This window comes from Meriones unguiculatus, chromosome 3 (assembly GCF_030254825.1).
Source record: "Meriones unguiculatus strain TT.TT164.6M chromosome 3, Bangor_MerUng_6.1, whole genome shotgun sequence".
Classification (NCBI taxonomy): domain Eukaryota; kingdom Metazoa; phylum Chordata; class Mammalia; order Rodentia; family Muridae; genus Meriones; species Meriones unguiculatus.
Genome location: NC_083351.1, coordinates 116022976 through 116043907, shown reverse-complemented (window position 1 = coordinate 116043907; position 20932 = coordinate 116022976). Strand labels below are relative to the sequence as shown.

Here is a 20932-nt window from a genome sequence, read left to right as displayed (position 1 = left end):
CTGTTTTTATGTTTGTCTGTATGAAGTACAGCACAACATACAAAGTTATACAAACCACATGATTAGAATTACTAAGCAGAGCATGCAGACATAGAAGATATGTTGACACATGAGTCGTAAAAGAACAACCCAGAAAAGAAGTGAAGTAAGTAAGAGTAATATTACTAGGGACTAACACAAAGCAGCTATGGATGACCAACTTTTTCTTCTTTACACTCTATTTTACAAAGTTTACATACAGACTTATTACCTGCATTATTAGAAAGAACGCTTAGTGTGTAACATCCTTTGTGCACTGTAAGAACACGAAATGTAAACTGAGCACAACTGAGTGTGTTCAGATAAACCTTCAGTGGCAGCACCTTGAAGTAGATGCAGACAGAGCTTCGTGAGTTCGAGATCAGCATGGTCTACATAGAGAACTACAGAATAGCCAGGAATACATACTAAAGCATATTATTCTTACTCTGTACAATATAGCCCCAAATATCACTCTGCTTAACTGAAGATTATATCCTTGGATCAATATCATTGTTTCTCACCCATTCTTCTGTGTATTTTTTACCAAAGTATAATTGTGAGAGAGCAATGTATAAAGTATTTTGGTTTAATCAATGCAGATTTTCCATTTGTTAAATGATGATATTGTACCAGTATACAGAAATGAAATTATTTCCCCTTAAACAATTAACCACAGTTTCAGAGTATACTGTTATTGCTGTTAAAATAAATGTTTCATTCAATTCAGAAGGGCTGTGATCATGTAGTCCATTTGTTATAAATTCTTGATAGTTTACATTCTATATATTAAAATTATTATTTATAATTCATCATCATTATTATTGTAGTATTTGAGATTCATCTTAAGGTCATCTAAGCATTTTTTACAAGCAAATTGCAATCCAATCATAAGATTGTTTGTTTGTTATGAGAAGTTACTTTTATAGAATAAATATCAAGTAGAGCAATTATTTTTATTAAAATATGGTACGTAATCAGACATATAGCCACTTGTTCTGTATCACTGGAAATTTAAAAAGTTTATAAAGAAGATAATTTCTCACAATCAGAACATGGTAATAGAAAACGTGCTTTCTTAAAGTTATATTGAAAAGAATATAATATTTAAAATTCTTTCTCTTTCTGGTTGATTTCTATAAATATGGAGGCAAAGTTTTCATAGGCTTATATGGACAGGAGAGAACACTAGTTAAAACTAAAGAATTAATTCTATAGTAATCATTATAATACATATCTCATGTTAAATATTTGTGTTTAATTTTTAAAATACAATGAAGATTGATATTTCAAAGAAGATGAGAAGAATTTTTCTCCTTTATAGTGCAATAGAGGTTTAAATTTTGGTAATATTCTATTTAAAAGTACATTTAACCTCTATGTTTTGAAACAACTCAAGTATCATTTACCCTAAATCTATTATCTCATGGTGACTATACTTGTTTAATATTTTAAGAGAAAATCGGAAGTGCAGAGTTTCTCCTTGATCTGACATTCTTGTTCAGATCATCATTGAAAAAGCACAACGTGAGGAGAAATTAGTACAAATGAAATTGTTTTCACTGTAATAACCACCATATATTTACAGAATTATTATTTTCTACCTCTTTGAAGCTCCACACTGACCAAGATAAAGGAGACGGAAATTTAAAATACATTTTGACAGGAGATGGGGCTGGTAATCTGTTCGTTATAGATGAAAACACAGGAGATATTCACGCTGCAAAGAAATTAGACAGAGAAGAAAAATCCCTGTACATTCTTCGTGCCAAGGCTATAGACAGAAAGACTGGGAGGCAAGTGGAGCCGGAATCTGAGTTTATCATTAAAATCCATGATATCAATGACAACGAACCAAAATTCACAAAAGACTTGTACACAGCCAGTGTTCCCGAAATGTCTGGAGTTGGTAGGTATCTACTAACTGTGTACATAGCATGTTTGCTCTCATACTTTTACTGAAAATTTTACAGGAATGTGATTATATGTTCTCTTCTTTCAAAACCAAAGCTGTGTCCAGAAACTCTTATTTTCATCAAACAACTCCTCTCGAAATATTTTATTTGTCTATGTATTTATTTACTTTTTGTTTGTTTATTACAATTTATTCACTATGTATTCCAGCTGTGGTCCCCTTTCTCATCACTTCCTTGGTCCCACCCCCATCCCTCTTCTCCCCCTATGCTCCTCCCTAGTCCAATTATAGGAGAGGAACTCCTCCCCTATGTCTTTTAATTGCAACTCACTGAGTGTAGTTATTTGATTCCTCTGGGATTCAACAGCTGCTCTGTGATTTAGACTAAATGTCCTGTAGAATGCATTGCTGCCTGAGGAGGGAGGGTTAAGTATGAGCAGCTCTTCTTACCTTAAACTGAAAAGGGGAACTGTTGCATTTGACAAACAAGTAGTTTGTCAAACATAACTGGCTCATTTAATCATAAAAAAAGTAAACCCACTTATTTTGGAAGTATGGGATATATAACTTTACAGTTCAACCTGTTAAACAGGAACGCACAATTCAGAGGGATTTAACGGCTGAATGAAGATCAAATAACCTGTGGTATCACGCTAAGATTCACGGATTTTCACTGCATTTCTTTGTATTTTACCTTACTGGTCTTTGGCGTTCCATGCAAACTGAAAAGAGTCATTTCTCACGGTTTTAAGATTCTCCCAATTTCAAGAAATATTCATTTATGTACAAAATTGCTGCTTGCATGTGTGTTACTACATTTAATTTCATCAATGAGCAAATATTGTTTTAAAATTCTACTGATATAATACTAATTAAATACATAAGATACGTAAGATATGCACTTGGTCAATATACATACAATATAATAATGCATGTTTGACTAAAGATACCTCTATTAGGAATAATAAATGTTATCTTTACATAACTGCTTTGTAACGATATAGAGTGCATATTCAGAAGAAGCAAGAATTTGTGAAGAAGCTGTTATCTCATGTAAGCTCACCTGTTTGAGGAAACTGATCTTCTATTATCTCTTCAGTATTCACTCAGGCTATGGCTAGGATACAAAGTAAATAACCTATGATTAATATGAAAAAATAAAAATTATTTTTTAAAATGTAAAATGAATTTATCCTAAAAGACAAGACACCTTTGAGATTATAAAGCCCTTGTTTAACAGAGTAGATGCATTTTCTTCAATGTTCTAATAACTCTTGACTGTTATAATTCATTGGAATAATCTATATTTCCCTGATAGTAAAGTAATTGGGTGTCATTTTTATGAACTTACATTTGAGAAGAAAATACATGTAAAATTATGATCACTGGATTAGTTATCAATTTTGTATTAATATGGTTATATCCTTTAACTTTTGAAAAACATTATTTTGATATGTTATTTTACAAATTATTTTACTCTTATTTGTATTTTCATAGGTTTTCCACACTTAGAAATATAATAAATACGATTAATATGACAGAAATATTCGATTATTAAAAAAATGATCATAGCTATTTATTTCATATATTTTAAACTTTTATAGTATTATTTCATTCTTTTTTAAAAAAATACTTAGCTAATTTGTGATTATAGTACGATTACATCATTTCCATTTCCTTAATTTTCTTAGAACATTTTCATGTACCCCTTTTTGTCTTTTTCAAATTGATGGCACCTTTTGCCATTAATTGTTTTTACAAAAACACACATACACAGACGCACACACACACACACACACAAACAGACACACACATACATAGACACCCATACAAAGATACACACACATACACACATAGAAACCCATATACAGGCACACATACATACACACACAGAGATACTCAGACACACACAAATAAAAACACAGATACACCGTTAAACATACAAATACCCAGACACAGACAAAGACACTTAGACACACACAGAAAAACTCACAAACACACATATATAGACACTCAGACACAAACACAGCCACTGACAGACACAGAAACACAAATACACAGAAAACACAGATAGACACAGGTGAACAGACACAGAAAAAAATGAACTAATGAAACACACATACAGACAGGCAGACAAACATACACAGAGACCAACATACATACACACTCAGGGACACACACAGGCAGATATACATACCACACACACACAAACAAAAACACATAGTAACATTCACACACAGAGAGACAAATACATGCACAGACACACACTTCATGCCCACCCACAGACCCAAATACACAGACATACACAGAGACACACATACACAGACACACAGAATTACAGAGAGAGAGACAAATACATACAAAGACATACATACACACAGACACACACACAGAGACACAGACAGATATAACAGACATATCCAGACACAAACACAGGCACACATATACACAAACAGACACCAGCACTACACACACACACACACACTTCTAAATACTTTTGTACCAAATGGTTCCATCTTCACTTTCTTTTGTAGTAACAGAATGGGGCATGAAAAGATGGCTCAGGAAGAAGAACTTGGGGTCCTCTTTTAGAGGACCTGAATTTGATTCCCAATACCCACAAGGTTGCTTGTCCCTATCAGTAAATCCAGTCCCGGGGCATTTGATGGCCTCCCCTGCTGTTCTGAGAAACTTGGCACATATGTGGTCACAGACATATCTGCAGGCAAAACACTCATATGAATAAAATAAAAATAAAGTAAGAGAATATTTCTCTATTAAATTATGCTGATATTTACTTTGAAACATTTACATTCTTTCCGTTATTGAAATATATTCTTTTCTCATAAAAATATCCTGATATATCATATAATATTCTGCTCCTTCTACCATTTCTGATAAATATTCTTTGCTATTTAATGTACTACTATTCCATATTCAGTTATGTTCTTATCATGTATCTGCTCAATTCAGATATCTTCTTATATTAAATAGAAATGCATATTGTACCATTATTTATTTAATATAAAACAATATAAAGACTTAAATGTTTTTTAAAAACCTTCACTTATGCAATTTTAAATAATTATCTGATTTACTTTTGCATTAATTTTCCCTCAGGCTTACTAAATTCTATAGTATTTGAGTTTGAGAAATATATTTTTTTCAAGTCCTAAATATGATCTACCTTCTGTTCCACCAGACCTTTCTATTCTACCAGACTGAAGGAAATTTAAAGCTAGCATTCCTTGGTATTTTGGTTCAAAACTAATTCAAATTCTGATTATTTCCTGTGCAAATTGAGGCCGTTATTAAAAAGACTCCCTGTCTATGGCATCAAGAAGATACCCCTTGCCGTCTACGGGAAAATTCATTTAGAATGGGTAGTATTTACTCGGACTAGCTGGTTCTAATTTTCTTCGTGTCACTTACTGGATCTGTGATATGTGGCCCAAAGGCATATGTCCTGCATGTGCCAGGAGGATTAAGTTTTAATACAAATGAACTCCTGCCAATCTGCTAAGCCTACTATAATCATTCTATGGAAAGCTTATGGCATGGTTCTAGAAACTTTGATTCCGTTCCGTAATATCGAGTAGCATCCCACATTTTTAGGTCTGAAGGGAATTAATACTTCAAAGAGAGAAAAATAAATAAACAAACAAATAACCTTACATCTAATATAAGAAAACCAATTTTCCACATCTAAGTAAAAGACTTTCTTGTTTCCACTACGCTGTTTGAAATCACCATGTTCCTTTCTGATATCCCTAAAACACAAATATTTAGGAAGGGGAGCGTTAGTCTCTCTTGATTCTCACGTTGAACGTGGAGGAGCTTAGGAGTGAACAGGTGAGCTTCCTGGACTGAAAGGAGTTTCACTGGCATGTGTTATATCCTCCCTTAATGCGTAACAAAGAAAAGAAGGAAAGAAGCTTGGTCTGTCTCCTATGGGCACTCTGAAGAAAGCCAATGAAAACAAAACAAATAACCTCACGAAAACATTCAAAAGTGTTAAAGTAAGATAGAATATTTTCTTTAGCTTTACAATTTAAAGATTTAAATTATCTTCCTTTCAGTATCAAATGAAATAGGTAATACAAGAAATATAAAATTTATAAATTAACTTTTAAGAATTAATTAATTAATTAAAATGTATTAAAAATTAATTATAAAATAATTTGTTACTATTTTAGATTTACAAGTCACAGCAAATGTATGATAGTATGTACACAGAAAAAAATATAGTTCTTTTCCTTTTTTCTTCTTTTTTCCTGGTGTTTGTGCTCAGTTCTGATGTTTGAACTCAAGCCTCCTGACATTTTACAACATTAATTTTTTGCTTGTACATTTGCTTCTTCATGGCAAGACTTCTATATTTTGTTGTTTATAATCACAACTCACTAATGTTAGAATAGCAGTAAGTTTCAAAATGTTAAAAATATTTTTGTGTCTTCTCATTTAGCAGTAATTATATTTATTGAATACTTGACGTTTTTATATTTAGTGAGGACTTTCCTCGTCACAATAGTTCTATTAATTAAATTTTCAATTCATTAAATTATATTTAGCTTTATGATAAATACATTATATATTGTCATAGCTTGCCTAGTAAAGAGTAAATCTGGGATTACTTGTCATTTAAGAAAATAATAAGTGAGAAAATGGCTTTTAAAATAGTATGATATTTAGAGGAGTTAACATGCCTCTGCTTGGGGTGGGGCGGGATGCAGGTACCTCTGTTATACAAGTGACTGCCACGGATGCAGATGATGCCAACTACGGGAACAGCGCCAAAGTGGTCTACAGCATACTGCAGGGTCAGCCGTACTTTTCAGTGGACCCAGAATCAGGTAAACGCAGTCATGCCTTTCTTACACTGTTTCATCTTACGTAATAACCTGACACACACTTGTTTAGGTTTGTTTTTGTTTTTGTATCCAGTCAGTTTTGTATACTTGCTTCCTACAGTTATTTTTTGAAAATGAAACCAAACAAACATCCTTCCATTAACAAAACCTTTTAACTATTAATTGGATTTTAATTTAAGAGACTACAAAACTTCACGGAGATTAATATAATTTGCAGAATAAAGAAATACTCAAAAATTAAAGAACATAATGCCTATTAAAATTAAGCAAAGTCAAGCGACCAATTTTTTTTAAATGTACAAAAAGAAATGATTTCTGTTTTGTGAGTTACATGAAATTAATGGTGGACAACTCATTTTCTCCATTTATCTTCCGAAGAATGGATATTGCAAGGTATTTATTTAAAAAGTCAATGTTTTCCTTTTTAATTTTTTAAAGGCATAATAAAAACTGCATTGCCAGACATGAGCAGAGAGAACAGAGAGCAGTACCAAGTAGTTATCCAGGCCAAGGACATGGGCGGCCAGATGGGAGGCCTTTCTGGAACAACTACCGTGAACATCACCCTCACAGATGTCAACAACAACCCTCCTCGGTTTCCGCAAAGTAAGGCAGTCTGCACTGGAAATGCGACAGAACTTAGTTTCTGCACTCGTAGTCCCTTTACTGGGAGCAAATCAATGCACCTTTCCTAAAAAGAAAAAGATGAAATGTCCAGGCATTAAGAAGAGATGCTATTTACCACTGAACTTATATAGAAGGAAAAAAAAATGGTACTCTTTTGCAACGTGATGTTTTGCTTGCTTTTCATGAGCCAGAAAGCATGGCAAGCTGATGTCTTCACAGTCGCTGTTGCGATCCCAGCTCTCTTCTGACCACCGTGGGCGGGGATGTGGGCGCGGAAGTCTGGCTGCTTACATTCACTGTCCACACTGCTCACAACTCTTGGCTAATTTATAAACAAGCGTTATAAGCTTTCACTTAATGATTCTTAAAACACAGATTGGATGTTTTACCATCTCTGAAAACAGGATCTATATTTACAGCAATGCTTGTGGGTTAAATTGGCAGCATTTTAATATTCTTTTAGTTTACTTAAAAAGTCAAGAAAACTTGATTATCATATCTTACTAATATTGAAATCACCTACTATGTAACAGCATGTTAAATTATAGTGTTATTTAATTTACTGAAACTGGAAAAAGAGTAAGCCCTCTTCCGGTCGTCACCTAAACTTCCCCGTGTGGAGGTGGAATGGTGGATATAATGGATTTGGAAGTGACTGTGGCAATCATAGTGGTGGTCGTGGCTAAAGTAGTAGAGGAGGCAATGGTGGTGGTGAACCAGAATATGAAAAACAACGTGGTGGATATAGTGGAGGAAAGGAGAATAAGACGGATACAAGGAAGGAGAACATTTTGGTAGCAGTAACTATGGTGGTAGTGGGAACCATAATAACTCTGGAAATGATAGTGGACAAGAACAATCAAATTATGGACCCATGAAGGGAGGCAGTTTTGGAAAACGAAGCTCAGGCAGTCCCTATGGTGGTATTTATGAATCTGAATTTGGTGGTGGAAGTGGTGGATATGAGAGCAGAAGATTAAACAAACAAAAAAACAAAACAAACAAAAAAAAAACAGCAAGAAAAAGTTGCAGTTTTAACAGGAGAGAGAGCAAGGAGTTGTCAGAAAAGCTGCAGGTTGCTTTGAAACAGTCATCCCAAATGCATTAGAAGAACTGTAAAAATCTGCCACAGGGGGGAACGATAACCCATAATCAGAAAAGTTGCTGCATCTTAAACAGGAAACCCTTCTTGTTCAGGACTGTCACAGCTTGCAAAAAGTGCAGCTGTTGATTAATGCGATGTACTGTCAATTAGGTGTACATTCCTGAAGTCTTTTTATCTGTTGTAGCTTTTTTTTCTTTTTCTTTTCATTATGTAAGGCATATTACCCTGTAAAGTGTGGTAGTCTTAGCAGGAATAAAAAAAATATGGAATTTTTAACTTTTAAAAATACACATAAAGTAAGTCTATAACTGAATGAATTATCAGACTGAAGTTTCTGTTATCTGTTAGAATGTTAACAGAAGATCTGTATCCACTATAATAGTGATAAAATGCAGAGGTCTGTACGATGATCTGATGATCTTAATTGACTACAGATATAGAGGCATGAATTCCTCAAAATAAATTTTTGTATTAATTGATATCATACTTTTCTTTGTTTCATGGACTAGGACCTGACATTAAAGTTTAGAGAACTAAATATAAAATCCCACTGTGAGACTTCAAACCTGCGTTTCTTAACCACACACAAAAAACAAAAAAATACTGGGAAGACAATAGACTTTGAAGATAGAGAGACTGAGCTCTGTATTATCTTTTTCACAATTCAGCAAGATAATTTTCTTTGTTTTGTACACTGAAAATAATTTACCAGAGTTACTTCTTTGTGATGACTAAATATGCTATTACAGGGAATTTGCCCAGCTGCCACATTTAATTTCATAAATTATTTTATGTAGATATTTATAAACAGTTTGCAAATAATATGCTTGTTCTAACAGAAGTACAGAAAGAGATGCATTGCTGGGTCTGTATTGGACAGAAAAATTATGCTATTTTTATCAAAAATAAAATACATAACAACTATAATAAAGACTTTGATGCTTCAAAATTTTGTTTACAGATCTCAAATACTGGATACTTCATTATTTTAAAAAAATTCACCTATCTCCTTTTATTCTAAGTGCATATAAAATGGGTGTTGACAATATTAAAGTCATAATCAAGTAACTAACAACCGGTTTTCATTGTTGTTAGACAAGAAGTTCTGGATTCACATAGTCTTCCACTTGCTCTTCAAGTAACATGCATTTTTAAAATATTTCCAGTAATTATCTATACAGTATTGTTCCACTCCACAATTCTGTAACTTTGACAGCATTCAATTCAATATGATGAAAATGTCTCTCAATTTGAATCACTTTACTTAGAGGGAAATTGAAAATTTGTGTCATCCTAAGTTGAAAGTGAAGAAAGCTATGGTTTAATTTACAGGCACTTATCAATTTAATTCTCTGGAGTCTGCACCTCTTGGAACCCATCTTGGAAGGATAAAAGCCAATGACCCTGACACAGGAGAGAATGCCGAGCTGGAATATAGCATTTCAGAAGGAGAAGGCTCAGACATGTTTGATGTGATCACTGACAAAGATACACAGGAAGGGATCATAACTGTCAAACAGGTTTCTCTCAGCTGTCTTTCTATCTTCACTAAGTGCTCTTTAGCTTATCCTTGTTTTTCAGCACAGAGAAAAACTACTATGGATCTATTTTTCATCATCTTTTATTTGCTGCCCATCATTCACAGAAAGTACAAAAACTTAGTTCACTTCAAATAAGTTATACATCATTCTTCTTAGTTATGCTGCTACTCACAGTCAAATGTTTGCACTTGTTGCAGAAAAGAATCAGACTCAGAGCAAGCTCTAGGGTACTTGTTTTGCATTTCTCTAAGGAACAAACAATAAACACACACCCATTGTTATTATTTCATAAATTTCTCAAATCTTTTATTGTAAGTATGATGGTTTATGTAAAATGAGTGAATCAAGATTAAGTGCTAAGAACTATATTCACCTTGACACCTTCTACCTGAGGATTAGTAGTAAAACTATAAATGGGTGCTATGTAAGACAATCTGATTTATATGTATTTTCTTGATTTTTTTGATAGAATGGATAAGAATGACCTGCAACAATGTAAAGATTAGTAACTGTTAATATTCACTATGTTTACTTTCATGTATTTCTTTTTCATAAGATACTCAAGTGCTGAAATACAAATTTATTCTAGCTGTATGCTTTAGTCAATCTTCTGATTTTAGTAATATTTAACTTTAACAATGCAATTTAATCAGTATTAATTTAAATAATACTTAACTGTACCTAGAAAAATTGAAGTAAATTTTCGAATGGAAATCACTTTATTATGCATTCCAAAATAGTTATATTCCATGATAGTTATCTAAGAATAAAGCCAATGCACTATTTCGTGAATAAAATCATGAAGCAATAATGGGGATAGTTACGTAGCCATGGCTGACATTAATTTTTAAGAGGTTATTAAACACGCATATTGTCAATGATTGCTATGTGTTCCAGTGTATTCTAATATTTCTTACATTCTTTTACATTTTTTACATTCTTATATTATTTCTGAATTCTTAAATTCAGAATTTAGATTTTGAAAAGAAAATGTTGTACACTTTAAGAGTGGACGCAAGTAATACCCACCCTGATCCTCGATTCTTACACCTTGGACCTTTCAAAGACTCAGCCATGGTTAAGATATCTGTGGAAGATGTGGATGAGCCCCCTGTATTCACCAAGCTCTCATACTTGATGGAAGTGGATGAAGATGTCAAGGAGGGAAGCATCATTGGACAAGTCACAGCATATGACCCAGATTCCATGAACAACATAATAAAGTAAGTGTTTGAAAAACATGCATTTATTTGTATAAACGTGCGGTCCATTTTAAAGCATAAAATTTTGAGTTGTGTAGTTGCATGTGGTTAATTAGAAGAATAAATAAATCCTGAGCATCCATTCTCAACTCTGGTAGTCTGACTACTCCAGACATGGAAGACCACTTGAGTCTTATAACTTCACAAGTTAGATGAATTTATAATACTTTACTAACGGAAACATTGGGCATTTGTGACTCCATAGCAGAAAAACTAGTTTCTCAAATGATAGACAGGTTTTCAGTTTTAGACTCAGCCACAAATTTTAATCTCTTAATGGTTAATACGTAAGTTTGTTGCCTCTCTTTCTTAAATAAAATCAATGTTTAAATTTAAATTGTTTAATAAGCATTTAAAAAGACAACGAATTCAATAAATAAAGAAATGTCAGATGATTTATACTAAAATACATACAATAAATATCTAGAAATAAATATCTGGAATAGCAACTTACTAGTAACTTCTTATAACTATTATAGAATTTTACTCTATTAAAACTAGACAATAAAATACAGCATATCAAAATTTTGATGGGTAACTTTTTTAGTTATGCTAACATATCCACAGAAAGTGGTTCTAAAAAAACATTACAACAACACTAAAGGTAAAAGTATTATCAATGAAATAGGTATAATGTTTTTCAAATTTATTAGTAGATTTACCATTTTAGAAAGTAGTGTTTTTGAAATTTAAATAATTTTTAGTTTATTTTTTTAATTTTTCTTTATTATTGCTATCATTATGTATTACAGTTATTCACTTTGTATCCCCACTGTAGCTCCTCCCTCATCTCCTCCGATTCCCACCATCTCTCCCTCTTCTCTCCCCTCTATCCCTCCTCTAGTCCACTGGGTAGGGTAGGTTCTCCTCCCCTTCTATCTGACCTTAGCCTATCAGGTCTCAAGACTGGCTCCATCATGATCCTCTGTGGCCTGTCAAAGCTTCATTCCCCAAGGGGACATGATCAAAGTGTGGGCTACTGAGTTCATGTCAAAGACAACAGCCCCTGATCCCTTATTAGGGTACCCACTTAGAGACTGAGCTGCCCATGGGCTTCCTCTGAGCATGGGGTCTAAACCCTCTCCATGCATTGTCCTTGGTTGGAGTATCAGTTTTTGCAGGTCCCCCCCCGCCCAGTCCAGGTTTTATGGCTCTGTTGATCTCATTGTGGTGTTCCTGTCTCTTCCAGGTCTTTCTTTTTTTTTTATTTTTTTTTTATCAGTTACATTTTATTAACTCTGTATCCCAGCCGTGTCCTGATCCCTCATTCCCTCCCAGTCCCTCCCTCCCTCCCTCATCTCCACCGTGCCCCTTTCCAAGTCCACTGATAGGGGGACCTCCTCCCCATTCATCTGATCCAGATGGCTCAGTGGTTAAGAGCATTGTCTGTTCTTCCCAGGTCTTTCTATCTCTCTCTTTTTCCATAAGGTTTCCGGCACTCTGCCCAAAATTTGGCAATGAGTCACAGTATCTCCTTTGATACCCTGTGGGTAGAGTCTTTCTGAGGTCCTCTGTGGAAGGCTCCTGTCCCATTCCTTTTCTTCTCCTACTACTGATGTCTATCCTGTTTGTCTTCTGAATGAGTATTAAACATCTTCCCTAGGGTCCTCCTTGTTATTAGCTTCTTTAGTACTATTGATTTTGGCTTATCTTATATTATATGCTATTATCCACTTATAAATGAATATATGCCATATGTTTCTTTCTGCTTCTGGGTCACCTCACTCAGGATGGTCTTTTCTAGTTTCATCCACTTGCCTGCGAATTTTGTGATTTTCTTGTTTTTATTTGCTGAGTAGCATTCTGTTGCCTAAAGGTACCAAAATTTCTGTTTCCATTCTCAGAAGAGGGAATCTAGGTTATTTACAGATTCTGGCTATTATGTATAATGCTGATATGAACATAGTTGAGCAAATATCTTTTTCTGTATGGTTGAGCCTCTTTGGGATCTATGCTCAGGAGTGATATAGCTGGATCATGAAGTAGCACTATTCTTACTTTTTTTTCTTTTTTCTTTTTATTATTCACGATTTTTCCCAGCTGTATCCTCCTCCCTCGCCTCATCCTGGTCCTATGCTCCCTCCCTCTTTCTCCACTATGTCTCACCTCTAATACACTGAGAGGGAAGGTCCTCCTCCCTTACTATCTGATCCTAGCCTATCAGATTTCATCAGGAATGTCTGGATCCTCTTTCTCTGTGGCTTAGTAAACCACCTCGCTAGGGAGTTGTAATCAAAGAGCAGGCAACCAAGTCCAGTGACTGCCCCTGTTCCCTTTATTAGGGAACCTCCATGGAGACTAAGCTGCCCATGGGCTACATACTATTTTTTTTTTTTTAGATCAGCAGTATTTGGTTTTACTCTAGGTCTCTGGGCTGTCCAAGTGCTAGTTCTTGGTTACCTTAACAGTTTCAGGTATGGACTCCATTTCATCAAGTGTGCCTTAAGTTAAATCAGACATTTGTTGGCTACTTCTACAAATTCAGAGCCACCATTGTCCTAGCATATTTTGTAAGCAGGACAGAATGTAGGTCACAGATATTATTACTGATTGGTGTTTAAGTTTCTCTTTGGGTAGCCAGCAAAGTACCTTCTTACTCTAAGAAGGCACTAGAACAGTAGTTCTCAACTTTCCTAATGCCATGACCCTTTTAATACAGTCCATTATATTGGAGTGACCCCAATCATAAAATTATTTTTACTTCTATTTCGTAATTGTAGTTTTGTTACTGTTATGAATTGCAATGTAAATATCTGTGTTTTCTTATAGTTATATATATGTATATATAAAATATATGTTTATATAAAATATTTATGTATACATAATGTATATGTATGTAGACATGTGTGCATATATACATATATGATATATATCTATGTATATGATATATATGTACATGTGTATATATACATATATGATATATATCTATGTATATGATACATATGTATATATGTATATATTATATGTAGATATAATATATATTTATTCTTTTAGTTTTAGGTCCCACATAAGAAAGAGCACATGCAATTATTTGTCATTTTGAATCTAGCATACTTTACACAATATAATATTATTTTTTATTTGAATTCATTTTTGTGAAAATGGGATGATTTATTTCTTATACTGGTATATCATTCCATGTTTATATGCTCATCTTTACTATCCATTTATTTGTTGATAGTTATTTGAGCTAGTGTTTTATCTGGACTATTGTTAATAGTGCTAATATAGCCATGGCTATAAAAATATCTTTGTGATATATTGACCAAAACTCCTTTAAGTATATACCCAGGTGTAATGAGTCACATGGTAGCTCTATTTTTAGTTGGTTTCTTATAAAGATTTTTTCATTATGTTTAATTATGCATATGTACATGTCTGTGGGTGTGTATGCATTCATGGGCAATGTGTCCTCTGAGGCCAGAAGTTCTCCTGGAGAAAGACATAGGGACATTTATGAGCCCTTGGGTTCTGTAAAATAAATTCAGGTTCTCTGACAAAGTAATATACACACTTAACTGCTGATCTATTTCTCCAGCGTCTATTTTAATTTCCTTTCTGGGAACCTCCATAGGTGTACAGATTATCTTCCTATCCACAGAATGTTAAGGATTCCATTTCCCCACATCCTCATCAGCATTGCTGTGGACTTTTCTTCTGTTATAACTTAGCTGTTATTATCAGTTAAGTTATGGACTAGTTTTATATCAGTTAAAATTAAAAGAGATTTTTCTGTTTTTTAAAATATGTTGTAGTACCAACCATGGATTATTTTACTATGTAAAGTGGTGTCATTCTTGCTATATATACAATTCTATACGTCCTTATAATTTAACCAAAAATTTATTAAATAAAATTTTCACTTTTGTGATGAATTCAAACATGCTCACCATATCATATACAAAACAATGCAATATTTAAAGGATATATGTACATATAAATACATATATGTATATAACAAGAATGAAAGAAAACAAGGACCTAAATTAGAAAGAGAAGCAGGCAGGGTATATGGAAGGTTTTAAAAGGTGGAACAGCAAATAGGAATATATGTAATTGTATTATAATAACAAAAACAAAGAAAATACAATACAAAACAATGGTGATCTTTATTTTATTTATGTGGTTATACGGTAGAGACTTGGCTCTTTATAAGGGGAATCTATTGAAAACTACAACTTAATGCTATTTTTACAATGCTAAAATATATAATACCGAATTTAGTTTTGCACTGAATTCTTTATTATTTAATTATTTTTATTAATCACCCTTTATTCACTTTGAATCCCCTCTGTACCTCCCTCCTTCTTCCCCTCCCAATTCCAACCTCCCTCTTCCTCACCCATGTTCTTATCCCAGTCCACTGATAAGGGAGATTTTCCTCCCATTCCCTCTGATCCTAATCTATCAGGTCTCATCAAGAGTGGCTGCATTGTCTTCCTCTGTGGCCTGGAAAGGCTGATCCCATTCAGGGGGAGGTGATCAAAGAGAAGGCCAATCAGTTCACAGAGAGTCCCTGTCACCATTACTATAGAACCTATTTGGATACTGAATTACCATAGGCTACTTCTGTGCAGGGGTTCCAGGCCATTTCCATGAGTGGTCCTTGACTGGAGTATCAGTCTCAGAAAAGATCCCTGTGCCCAGAATTTTAGGATCTTTTGCTCTCCTTGTGGAGCTCCTGTCCTCTCCAGGTCTTAGTATCTCCCACTTCTTTTATAAGATACCTGCACTCTGCCCAAAGTTTGGCTATGAGTCTCAGCATCTGCTTTGATTTCCTGCAGGGTAGAGCCTTTCTGGGTCCCTCTGTGGTAGGCACAGTTTTCTCCCTCCTCCAATGTCCATCCTCTTAGCTTTTCTGAATGGGAATTGAGCATTGTTGTCAGAACAAAACCACTGCCTAAAGATTAAAAAAGTATCTTCACCAACACTATATCTGATAGAAGGCTAATATCCAGTATATATAAAGAACTCAAGAATTTAAACAGCAATAAATCAGGTAATCCAATTAAAAATGGGGTACAAAACTAAACAGATAATTCTCAATAGAAGAATATCGAAAGAGAAAGAAACATTTAAGGAAATGTTCAACATCCTTAGTCATCAGGGAAATGCAAATCAAAATGACCCTGAGTTTTCACCTTACACCCATAAGATTGGCTAAGATGAATAACTTAAGTGACAACACATGCTGGAGAGGTTGTAGAGAAAGGGAAACCCTCCTCCACTGCTGGTGGGAATGTAAATTATACAAAGACTTTGGAAATCAATCTGGCGCTTTCTCAGACAATTAGGAATAGTGCTTCCTTAAGATCCAGCTATACCACTTTTAGGCATATATCCAAAAGATGCTCAAGTACACAATAAGGACATTTGCTCAAACATGTTTGTAGCAGCCTTATTTGTAATAGCTAGAAGCTGGAAACAGCCCAGATGACCCTTAGTTGAGGAATGGATACAGAAATTGTGGTACATCTACACAATAGAATATTACTCAGTAATAAAAAAAAAAAAAACAAGGAAATCATGACATTTGCAGGTAAATGGTGGGAACTGGAAAAGATCATCCTGAGTGAGGTATCTCAGAAGCAGAAAGACACGCAGGGCATATACTTGCTCATAATTGGGTATTAGACTTATAGTATAGGATAAACATACTAAAATCTGCACACCTAAAGAAGCTAAGCAAGAAGGAGGACTCTGGCTAAGATGCACTGAACTCTTAAGCATAAAAACATGTGAATATAAGATTCCCTGCACTCTGCCCAAAGGTTGCCCATAAGTCTTAGCATTTGCATTGATAATCTGCAGAGCAGAGCATTTCAAAGGTCCTCTGTGTCAGGCTCTTGACTTGTTCTCTCTTTTCTCCTTCTTCTGATGACCATCCTCTTTGCCTTTCTGGATAGGGATTGAGCATTTTAGCAAGAGTCCTCCTTCTTGATTAGTTTCTTTAGGTGTTCAGATTTTAGTAGGTTTATCCTATATTATATGTCTATATGAGTGAGTATATACCCTGTGAATCTTTCTGTTTCTGGGATAGCTCACCTAGGATGATCTTTACCAGATCCCACCATTTACCTGCAAATTTCATGATTTCCTTGTTTTTTATTGCTGAGTAATATTCCATTGTGTAGATGATACTCCAACCAAGGACCATGCATGGAGATAACCTAAGACCTCTGCACAGATGTAGCCCATGGCAGTTCAGTGTTGTCAGAACAAAACCACTGCTGAGTAATATTCCATTGTGTAGATGGAATATTCCATTGTGTAATATTTTTATTGCTGAGTAATATTCCATTGTGTAGATGATACTCCAACCAAGGACCATGCATGGAGATAACCTAAGACCTCTGCACAGATGTAGCCCATGGCAGTTCAGTGTCCAAGTGGGTTCCATAGTAATAAGAACAGGTACTGTCTCTGACATGAACTGATTGGCCTGCTCTTTAATTACCTACCACTGAGGGGGAAGCAGCATTACCAGGCCACAGAAGAAGACAGCGCAGCCACTCCTGATGAGACCTAATTGACTAGGATCAGAAGGAAGGAAAAGAAGACCTTCTGTGTATTACAGCATGCTTATCCTTTACAGCTAATATCCACTTATAAATGAGGAGATACCATGTTTGTCTTTCTGGGTCTGGGGGGTTACCTCAGTCTTCACTCTGGATGATCTTTTCTAGTTCTATGCATTTGCCTACAAATCACATAATGTCATTTTTTAACAGCACAGTGATTACACCACTGTGTAAATATACCACATTTTCTTTATTCATTCTTCAGTTCAGGGACATTTAGGTTGTTTCCAGTTTCTGGCTATTACAAATAAAGCTGTTATGAAAATAGTTGGGCAGTGACCTTTAGTAAATTGGAGTGACTTTTAGGTATATATAAAATTCCCCATTTTATAGTAAATAAAAATATTTTCCATCCAGTAGTTATCAGTCTTCTTTTCACCTTTATATTAAATACTGTTTTTCGGTAAAACAACATAGCTTTCTGCTATTCCAAAATGGTTAATTCATTATTTATACAGTTATTCTTTTGACGATGATTTCTAATCATTAAATACCTATTAATTGTTTATGTATTAATAAGGCACTATAAAATAAGTAATGCAATAATAATGAATCTCCAGAATTTTTTAAAAAACTGTATATATTTTTCCAAAATATGCTAACTTCTGAGGGTAAAATTTCAAAAGTATGTTTCTGCTTAAAATACTGACAATGAACTGTGCATACATTCTTCATTGTATAGAATGGTGCCTGATCTAACTGTATATTTCATTTAAATGTATATTTTTCGAAGAACTGTATAGTTCTTCTCAAAACTCAGGTTTGGGGGGAACAGATGCAGTTTTACTTAAATCCTCAAGAATGATGATGTTTCTTCTATTATATCAATAAACTTGCCAATAAATAAAGCTGAACCTGGAAAGAGAAGGCAGCAAAATCCATTACAATGCAAAATGTAAGAAACCATCTTTAGATCTCCCGTCAATGGCAAGAAAATCAGCAATTAATCAACAAAGATTAAAGAAATATTGCTGAATCTCAAAATAGAGAGAGGTTAAACCAGCATCAGAAACATATTCTAAAATAAAATTAAGGGATTATTTCTCATCCATGCCACAATAAATTTATGTATTAAATCTATCAACTTAAACATATATGCTACTGGCCACATGAATTTACTGTCACAGTTAACAGCTGCTGTCACCTCTGATTCACCTTATTTGTTATTAAGGATTTCTCCAACTATAAGGTTTATTATAATTTTGTGCATTTTGAAAGAACATCTTGCCTCAATTCACACCTATTTTATGTTCAACATTTTTAAAGTTCAATTATTTTTTTAGAAGAAATTCAGTTGCTTTCAATTGAAAGTAAGTAGCAAAACAAATTTATTGCCAAGGAATAGAGTTAAGCTCCATTAAAAGACACATGGTCCAACTTGAGCTGTACAAAATCCTTGGGAACATCAATACTCAGAGGATTCTCAGATTTCTTCATTTCACCAAGTTGTGAGAAAAAAAAAATCTAGCCAAATGTGGTGATGGAGCCTTTAATCCTGAGACACAGGTGGTAATGGCATGAGGATCACTGAAATGAGGTCATTTTGGAGTACTTCGCAGGTATTTTGGTAGCCAGGGATGCTTTGAGACTGAAGCATAGTTTCTCTGGATGTAATAATGCTGTTTAGAAAAATAAAATTTTAATCTCTGTAATTTATTTTCTTGTGAAATTATAAGTAGTTTCATTATGTAGTCAACATTCATTTCAACAGTGAAAATAATATTTCACTGTATGCAGTTGTGAGAAACAAATTTCTGGGAGGAATTAGCCTAGGAAGAAAATAAATCAATATTCTGCCTACTCTGCTTGATAAGATGAGCTAAAGCATTTGACACAATAAAACAGCCCCAAGCTATCATTTTTATAATTGGGGTTCCTATCTACTGTGTATTAGAAAAAACAATAATTTTAATGTGTTTAATGTTTGGTTATACAAGATAAAATGGAAAATGGAAACTCCAAAATTTGAGCCCAGATCTATAGGTGAGCTATCTTCGGAATTTTTGCAATTTTATGTCATCCATATAAATGGGTCCTTTCTCTGCAGGAAGTGTTCCCACAAAAACTTTATGCAAGTAGTATGTTTCCAATAGATGTTCAAAATTAAATGAAGAAAAAAAATCAATGAAATGCTATTGATTTTACAAACCATTTTCTGGGACACAGAAATGACTTTTTGTGTTAAGTGTTTAACACAGTTTTGGGTCATTTATGGTAATTTGATGTATTTATTATTAATTGGTAACTGAGAATGTTCTAATTCTGTGTTGAAAATAGAACTTGGCTGCTATGTAAAAGAATATTATCTCTGGGCTTTGACAGATCATGGGACATCATTTTCAATGAGGGGAATGTTTAAAAATAGACCAGAAAGTTTGCACTGTTAATGATAAAAAGTGAGCTTATTTCCAAATTGTCAAAGAGATTCTCTTCCATGAATTTATAACATGAAAAGCATTTCCATTCAAGGTTAAACTGAAGTGGAGGTCTGGCAGGTGCTCAGAACTATTTTTGGCCTTCCATAATCTACAAGTGAGTCAATTCATGGCTTTCATAATGTTGAAATTATTATTTATTATTTCTTTCACCACATACTCCTTTTATTAATCTCTAGTGAAAAGATAATGGAAACAATAGGTATTTTTGTGGCTGTCACTAAAAGCAGTAAAAAAATAAAATTACAAGGCCTTTTTAGACATTATCAGACAATGTCTAACGACTGTCCTTTTCTCCCATTGAAGAGAAATATTCACAGGTGAATATTGTGAGCTGCGTTTTATTCAACACAAATATTTTGTTTATATTATTTTGATTTAGTTTCCCTGTTTTCACAAATAAGGAAGTCATAAAAAATTTGTAAAATAAAATCATTTTTAGATAATGCCATCTTTCATTCAACCATACTTTGAAAGGTCATATTGATGGCTGAGATGATCCCTGCATTTATTAGGAGTAAAGTTCTCTTAGGTGTAGAGGTAATTCTAGAACTTACAAGATAAAAGCTAGGATTTC

The 20932-nt window shown here is 34.0% G+C and overlaps 1 protein-coding gene across 2 annotated transcripts in view; it reads left to right on the top strand.

The window, feature by feature from the left end:
* The window catches only part of Cdh9 (cadherin 9), a 230450-nt gene that overhangs the window by 196264 nt on the left and 13254 nt on the right, over positions 1 to 20932 (top strand). Inside the window, exons 6-10 of one of the 2 annotated variants that reach the window (XM_060380433.1) lie at positions 1633 to 1927; positions 6667 to 6786; positions 7243 to 7410; positions 9869 to 10056; positions 11047 to 11300. In XM_060380433.1, coding sequence (XP_060236416.1) covers positions 1633 to 1927; positions 6667 to 6786; positions 7243 to 7410; positions 9869 to 10056; positions 11047 to 11300 — 1025 coding nt within the window. The remainder of the gene's footprint in view (positions 1 to 1632; positions 1928 to 6666; positions 6787 to 7242; positions 7411 to 9868; positions 10057 to 11046; positions 11301 to 20932) is intronic. The other variant, XM_060380434.1, reaches the window with a different exon arrangement.